General features: G+C 39.1%; 1 protein-coding gene across 2 annotated transcripts in view; it reads left to right on the top strand.

The window, feature by feature from the left end:
• Nucleotides 1–7,712, top strand: part of LOC143974676 (excitatory amino acid transporter 1-like) — a 164,051-nt gene extending 156,339 nt beyond the window's left edge. For both annotated transcript variants that reach the window (XM_077476295.1, XM_077476296.1), the window contains one exon: nt 4,904–7,712. In XM_077476295.1, coding sequence (XP_077332421.1) covers nt 4,904–5,102 — 199 coding nt within the window. In that variant the 3' untranslated portion in view covers nt 5,103–7,712. The remainder of the gene's footprint in view (nt 1–4,903) is intronic.
• Nucleotides 7,713–8,549: the final 837 nt, after the last annotated feature.

Genomic DNA, 8,549 nt, shown 5'->3' on the forward strand with positions numbered 1-8,549 from the left:
CCAATACTGCTGGCCTCCCCAAGATTTGTAGGAGGCCACAGCAGGGAGGCTCCTGCCACCTAGCACGAAGGCCTGTAGGAAAAATATTCACAGTGTGAAGTGTGCCCCTGCCTGGCTGAAGGAAACACAAGAACTCAGGGTATACTGCGGTGCATACTTTAAATAATGTGGATGATGTGTTTTCTGTGCTTGGTGGGAGGAGCCTCTCTCTCTCGTAGCCGTCCTAGAAGATGACTTGGGAAAATAGTTTTATGTAACAATTTTTTCATCACATAGGGGACAAAAAAGTTTTGTTGAAAAGAACATTGATGTCTCCCCTGTGCTCTACTGAATGTAATGCAATGCATATCGCATCGCATTACATTGTTTTATGGCCAAGCTGTCTGGGGACACTGAGAGGCTGACCTAGTAGAGACGTAAAAGACAACGCTTTCCGGGTCAGCAACAAGGAGGGGAGGAGAGCGGATATGTCCACTTTTCTCCCTCCGCTCTTCCTGGCAGCACCCGCTATGTTGGTCTCCGGCCTGCAGCTTGGAAAGCTGTTATCGGGAGTGTGTGGAAGCAATTGAGCGACAGCGCTGGAGTCTGCTTGTCAGATATACACACAATGTGTGTAAAACCCCCCCTGCTGTCAGGTATACACAAAGGACCTGCAGCAACAGGGTTAAAGGCTAAATTCACCTTTCTCAGAAAATAATCTATGCAGTCAAGGGGAGTCGTAATGTATCAATAAAACTATGCATCTTTGTAAAATGTTTTTAAATGATATTGTTGTACATGTAGGCTATTTGGGGAAACACAAAGCCTGGGTGAAAAACTTCCAGTCAGTAATTTGTGTGTTTTTAAGAAACCAATTAATAGCAACAAAAAAAGACACATTGGCAGCCTAAAAGGCTATTAACAAGATCAAACAATCTTGTTGCCAACTGAGGTCACTTCAGATCTGTAAATGAACATAAATTAAGTAGGTAGTGCATGCAAGGAACACATTAGTAGAAGAACTTACATGGGTTTATTAAAGCAGTAGTACAAAGATTCTATGGGTTTATTGCAACCACCCTGCTTTTAAACAGGTGTAGGCTAATAGGTCTCCCTGGATATTTTTATAGCAGAGGATGAGTTATGAGATTACCAATATTTCAGTACTTAACATGTGGATACAATACTAGGTTCCCCTTATACACTGAATGCATAGCTCAGTGCATAACAAAAATCTAGTTGTAGTCTACTGCAACAAAGAAATGGATCTTAAGGACAGCAGTGTGGTTTTTATAGAGCCCTGAGATGAAACCAAGTCAAGGATACCTGGGATTTTGAAGCTACCCAATGCACACAAGAGACTTTGGAGTCAAGTGGATTAGTTTTAGATAGACTGACTTGGAGGCAGAAGGAGAAGCCAGTGTAGCCATTGGTGAAAAAAAAGGTATGAGAGTCAGATTTTTCTAGGTTTTGAGGGTGTACCAGGGAACAGAGGACACTATCTAACAGACACTATCTAAAGAAATATTGAGGGTTCATTTACACCAGATGCAGTTGGGTGCCTTTTTTACTGCAATCCAACTGCATAGACAGCCCAAAATCCAGGTAATCCTTTGGGCACAGTTCACACCATTAGGCCCCTTTCACACGGGCCGCTGTTCTGCCGCTGTTAAAAGCATGTTTTGGTTTTTTGAAATTCAGAGAATCCTGACACAGCTTTCACTTGCATTTGTACATTGCGTTTAGCTGTGTTTACGTGTGTTTACATGCGGCTGCATTTAGCTGCGTTGGCACATTCTTGCCATTTCTGATGTGCTTCCTGTTGTTTTTCTTTCCTAGTTGCTGCTGCTATCTACAGGATAAATAGTACACTGCAATTACCTGCAGTTATGTGCAGATAGCTGCAATAAATCGGTTCTGGATGCAGTCAAATACATTTTTTCCTACCGCACCAAACCCCATGTAACGAAACCGTTGCTAAATGCAGCGTGTGAATGGGGCCATAGGAAAGCTTTGTCTGAGTTTAGCTACAGTAGATAACTTGATCTATCCGCAGCTAAAAGCTGAATTCTATCTGCCCGTGTGAAAGGGGTCTTACAGTACAGTGCAGTGAAAAAAAAGTACAGCAAGCTACATTTTTCAGCACCACAAAAAAGCACACAAACGCATGTAAATGTGCACAAATGCACCTCAGTGCATCAAAGTGCCAATAAAAGCGAAAGAAATAAGGAACTGTCAAAAGACAAATGCAGATGAAAAAATGCTTGTCAACTGCATGTAAAGGCACATAAAAGCATGCATCAAATGCATGCAATTGTGCATGGAAAAAAAAATGCATAGTAGACATATTTCTGGTTTGAATGGGCCTTTAGGTATCAGAAGGGGTAGGGGCTGTAAAACATGCTCTTATTTTGAAGTATTTTCATTTAAAAAAAAGGTTAGCGTTAACTTGTTACAGTGAAACATTAACAAGTGCAGTTACAATACAAGTAACCTGGTGTGGTGTAAAACAGATTGGCAAATTGTAGAGAAAGGAAAGTGAAAAACATAGAATTATCTTTTGTTCTAAACCATTAAAAGGAGTAGGGAAAGTGTGTAAAGTGAAAAAAGTATATGTATCATTTTGGTTAGAAAATGGCATATACATACAGTACAAAGCATCCTTTTACTTTATTAAAACCTATAGACATAGTCAAATAACATTTAAAGTGGTTCTAAAGGCTCAAGGTTTATTACCATACCTGCATTCGAAAACTTCCTCCTCATTTTAAGCTCTTACATTTTCCGCTGTCCCCGTGAAGACAGGTGGATCTTCTTACTGCTGTCAGTAGCTCCTTTCACATGAAGTTGTTGCCCCAGTCCTGAGGAAGGAATGCTTTTAAGGTTGCTACTCAAACCTGTTGACAGTTTCCAAACAAAACGGAAGAGTTTAGTTCATTCTCAATCTTAAAACTCAACTTGTTCCTACAGGTTCAAAATCTCTCCATAGAAACAGCTAGGTCTGGCACTGCCCTCCTTTAGCCCACCGTTTAGAGTGCCCAGGCCTGACACTGGATCCTTCCCAGGAACAAACCTCTACAAACCTCTATCCCTTTACTCTTATGCCTGTGTCCTTCTGTTCCATTTTCATGTCTGCATGGGGGTCTTGGGTTCAATGGCATCCTCCCCAAGTGATGTAACCCAGGGTCACTTCATGCAATTGCAACTCAACATTTTAGACCACCCGATGCATCTGACCTACTAGGCCATATAGTATTTTACTTTCGCACACCATACCGAAATCAGCCTTGTAGTTAAAAGGGTTCTGCAACAACATCCAACTGGTCATGGTACACAAAATGGATAAGAGATGTCACCAGCACAGCAACAAACTTGTTTCAAAGTGCAAAGCTCTTTATCCTTGTATGATAACATATAAATGCAATGTTTCAGGACTGTGCAGGTCCTAAAATCTGTTTTACTTTTTTCATATTCATCCAGGGAAGATGAATTAAAGCTACCTAGGATGCAGGTTTTGGGGTCAACACCAAGTAGGGCCACCATCACATTGAGGGTCATATTAATCCCGGGCTAGTATCATTTGATTTTTGGGCAGCGCCACAGGAGATGCATCAGGTTTCCCTGCGGTTGATTGCATTTACAACAAGAATTAGTATGTAAACCTATGCAATGAAGGAAATCTGGAGGTTGGTATGCTCTATGTATGATAAATAATTGTGTAAGCCTGTGCAAGGGAGAGAGTGAGATGGAGGGGACCACCCGCAGGATCTCTTCCCAGATGTTATTAGGGATAGGTCCTAGGTCCCATTCTCATTTTTGTCTACAAGGGGCAGGAAATTTCAACACAAATCTCAATAGGAGTTGTGCATAGATCTTGGAAATAGGCCCTTTGGCATCCAATGCCTTAACAATTGTATAAAACAATAGAGGATCTGTAGTAGAGATGTCAAGGGTGCCATTTTGGGCTGAGGTTTCATGGGCATGTCATTATGGATTCTAGAATGTCTTTGTATTTGTTTTACAAAAGATTTATTTGGTTTTTCCAAAACAATACAAAGAAGTCATGAACTTGAACATATTTGGAAGTTGTGGAGAGTCAGTCTGATAAATAAGTTTGTGCAATTATACACCGATCGGCCATAACATTATGACCACTGACAGGTACAGTGAATAACATTGATTATCTTGTTACAAGGGCACCTAAAGGTGGGTGGGATATATTAGGCAGCAAGTGAACATATTTTCCCTGAAGTTGTGTTAAAGGCAGAAAAATGCATAAAGTCATTTTAAATGACTTTAACAAGGGCCAAATTGTAATGACCAGACAGCTGGGTCAGATCAGCTATTTCCAGTCTGCAGTGGCCAGGACCTGCCAAAAGTGGTCCAAGGAATGAAAACAGCTGGTTCTGAGAGAAAGGTGTCAGAACAATAGACCAGTCAGTGTGTCCACAAAACAAAAGTGCCTACAATAGGCACGTAAGCATCCAAGTTGAACCGTGGAGAAATGGAAGAAGGTGGTCTGGTCTGATGACTCGCATTTTCTTTTACAACATGTGGATGGCCGAGTGCGTGTGCATTGCTTACCTGAGGAAGCGGTGACACCAGGATGCAGTTTGTGAAGAAGACAAGATGACAGCGACAGTGTGATGCTACCGATGGTTTGGTGGCAGATGCTACAGTATACCTTCAGGGGTCTAGTGGAGTCCATGCTTTGATGAGTCAGGGCTGTTTTGGTAGCAAAACGAGGACCTATTTGATATCGGGTGGGTGACCATAATGTTATGGCTGATCAGTGTATACGCTAATGCATAAAAAACATATATTAAAAAAGTGGGATCAGTGGTTTATGCTAGAAAAGGGTAACAGATTTAATTTGGTGTGTACACTGTACTTCCATAAATCTTATTTCTATTATGTTTTCTAGGGATCGCCTCCGCACAACCACCAATGTCTTAGGAGATTCTTTAGGAGCTGGCATTATTGAACATCTTTCTAGACATGAGCTGCAAAAACAAGATGCTGAGCTAGGAAACTCTGTTCTAGAGGGGAGTGAAAAATCCTATCAACTTATCTACACAGAGAATGACATCCAGAAACACCCCAGTAGTGAAACATGCATGTGAATGGCACAGTTCTGACCATCATATCATTCCCATGCTTCATATGTGAACTGGACTTACCTCTATTTTTAATTCTTAGTTTCCATGGACACCTTTGAAGAATGTCTTCATCAATATTCTGAAAATGCCATGGGACACATCAATGTATGAGTGGATATGCGGATCAAGAGGACAGTCAATTTGTATGAGGTGTCTTGACACACTCTACTTTTTTGACACGCAGTATCATAATTGATAAAATCTACAGGCTCAGAGTTTTGTAACTGGGAATATTAATTATGGAAGTTTGCATAAAAATAGATGCTTATGTCAAGGTACTTTTTAAATCCATAATTAATCGTACTTGAAGATCTTCATGTTTCTGACAGCCTTAGAGAAGAACATTCAATATTCATAACTTCCTCTTGACAGAAGTTGTGTATGCCATCCCTTTCCTTCATGAACTTAAGATTTAGCCATCTCTGTTTAATTCTTTCTAAATGACCAAAGGAATACCACTCATTGCTAATTCTTGTAGTTTATGTACTATAGATGTCTGGTGCTTTTGGGTCCTAAAAGATTTTATTGTTATGGAGATGGTTTACTTCCTATGACAGAAGAAAAGCCCTTTCACTTCATGAACCAGATTTTTTTTTCTTGTGACTTCTGGCATGAGCTGATCCATTAGCCAAGCCCTCTCTAAGGGTAGTAATAGAACGAGATCCTGTTATACTTGACCTAAACAGATATTCCCTGTTGTTTTTGTTACATAAGCTAATCACATAAAATATCCGTGAAGTAGAGGAAACAAAATAATTCCTGGAGCTGTAGAGGACAAAAGTCTAACTATATGTGAAACCTGTATATATTTTTAAAATACTATTTACAAGTATGAAACGTGTTTTAAGCCAACGTATACTCATTGTGGACATCAGTTTTTTGCAGGAAACCGCAATGATGATATAAAAAGTAACGCACATCAACCAGATTTCAACTTATTGGTGTTTTTGTAGGTTTATGTTCTTTTTTTATTATAAATCCAGATTATATAAGGCATGTAGTACATTTTAGTGGTTAATCAAAAACTAAACATGATTAACGTCCTATAATTATAGTTAGTTAATACTACTTTCCGTGTCATGTGCTAGTAATATTTTTCTCACTCCAGAAGGTATTAATACCAATATTAGACATGACCAACTCTAGACAATGTAATTACTATCATGTTAGTTCTTATAAATCTGTGCTACCTTCCTATACACGTTTTTAAAAAGTTGGAATATATCTGAAAGAATTTTAGAGTCCATCCCCAAACAACCACAAAATGTTTAAGATGTAGGAGTTGACAACTTGTCGATTGGTAATGGTTTTCACTATTGATTTTTTTTTTTTTTTAAAGCTGGTTGTTAACACTTTGCAATAGTATCATCTTTAATTAGTTTTTCCCCATATGTTTACGGTGTTACAAACTGACATTTAAAAAAAAAGGAAAATCTGTGAAAAGGCTGAGAGAAAAAAATGTGAGGCTGTTTGAAAATGTGGTTTTACAAGAGCTTTTGTATGTATATTATGAAAAGTAGAGATGCTGCCAAACAAAAAGGACACACTGGAAATATGTTTATCATCTGGAGAGCCACTAACCCTCAGACCTTTGTATGAGGCTGGCTAATAATGTAATTTTAGGCTTTTTTGATTACTTTTATTAGAATAGGATGCAATACAATTTTCATTATAATAATGCTCAAAGTAATTTACATAATGCTTGGAAACTGGTGATTTTTTATTTTTATTTTTTTTTAATTTTTAGCTTCCAGGGCTAGATGACCAACTTTATTCAGGTAAAATAGTTTATATGGAAAGTTGTTACATTAAGTCATGTTTATGGATGCTTGATCCATATGTAAGAACTTGAGTACACCTCACTGCTCCACAGAAAGTTGAGACCATAGCTTTCTAACTCCATCATTTTAACTACCACGATTAAGACTTTGGCCAGTTTATTATATGTTGGGCAGATTAGTATAGTCATAACCATCGGGTTATGGTCAACACCTTAATTTTTCCATGAATTGTCCAGTGACCTTCAAAGATTTTCTGCAGAAAATAAACAAGAGCAAAGTTTAATTTCATACAGTCCTCTTGGGGCAATTTTTATAGCTATATATCATAAAACAGTGTTTTATTTTATATGGGATGGAAATCCTTTGTATGAGACACGTTTTGTGCATATTGTATATTGACAGACATAATTTGTGATAACACATCAAAGGATTTTGTAAAATGAAATAGTGTTTAAATATTTTGCTGCTAAGAGTGATTGATGATAATTCTATTACCTGGTAATTTGTCATTGGTGTTTTAATGATGTGAATTTGCTTTCTACAATGATTTTATGATTATGCTTGGAAGTAATATTTTTCTTTTATATTAATGTGGGTATTTTGTTTTTCAGTATTAGAAAAGTGGATGTATATAGATTCTTAGTATCACTGATCAAGTAGTAGTGGATGAAAGACTAATGCAGTACACAAACATTATGGTATATTTGTGCAATACCTATGTATTTTTTGCTTGTTTTATTATATGGATGACAGTAATACACTATTCTAAGTAAAATACTCAATAGTTATGCTATTTTATATTACGTTTTATGCTAGATAAAATCTAAGATTAAGGGCCTATTCCCATCGATATGTTTTACTACAGGAAAGACAAAGTGTAAAAAAAAAAAAAGTGTGTTCTAAGCAAACTTACAATATGTTATATAATGTTTTATTTTTATTTTTCAAACCTGATAGACATTGAAGTATTTACATATTCCAAACAAGGTCTGGTTTCAGTCAGTTATGCTTCAGCTTAATGTGGTTCTAAAGGTAAAAGTTTTTTTACCTTTATGAATTAGGTATTAAAGCGGAGGTCTAATACCTAAAGTGGACCTTCCGCTCATTGGAATCCTCCCCCCCAGTACAGGTATCTGCACCCACTTCCGGGATAGCTCTCTGTGGATTACGCCCCTTTCCGAAAGTCCCCCACTGCCTGCTGGGAAACACACAGATCCCAGAGGCAGCGGGTCCATCCTTATTGCACAGCGCGACTCGCGCATGCGCAGTAGGGAACCGGGAAATGAAGCCGAAAGGCTCCACTTCCTGATTCCCATACCCAAGATGGCGGCGGCAGCACCCGAGAGACATCAAGAGATCGGCTTCGGGTGCTGACATCGCGGGCGCGCTGGACAGGTAAGTGTCACTATTTTAAAAGTCAGCAGCTGCAGTATTTGTAGCTGCTGGCTTTAAAAAAAAAAAAAAACGCGGACTCCCTGTTTAACCACTTGCCGACCGCCGCACGACGATGTACGTCGACAGAATGGCACGGGCAGGCATAAGGGCTTACATGTACGTCCTTGCCTGCCCGCGGGTCGGGGGCCCGATCGGGCCCCCGCCCGGTGCCTGCGGCGGTCGGTATTCGTTCGGG

This window comes from Lithobates pipiens, unplaced genomic scaffold (assembly GCF_037356315.1).
Source record: "Lithobates pipiens isolate NorthernLeopardFrog02 unplaced genomic scaffold, aLitPip1_a1.2 Scaffold_13, whole genome shotgun sequence".
Classification (NCBI taxonomy): Eukaryota; Metazoa; Chordata; class Amphibia; order Anura; family Ranidae; genus Lithobates; species Lithobates pipiens.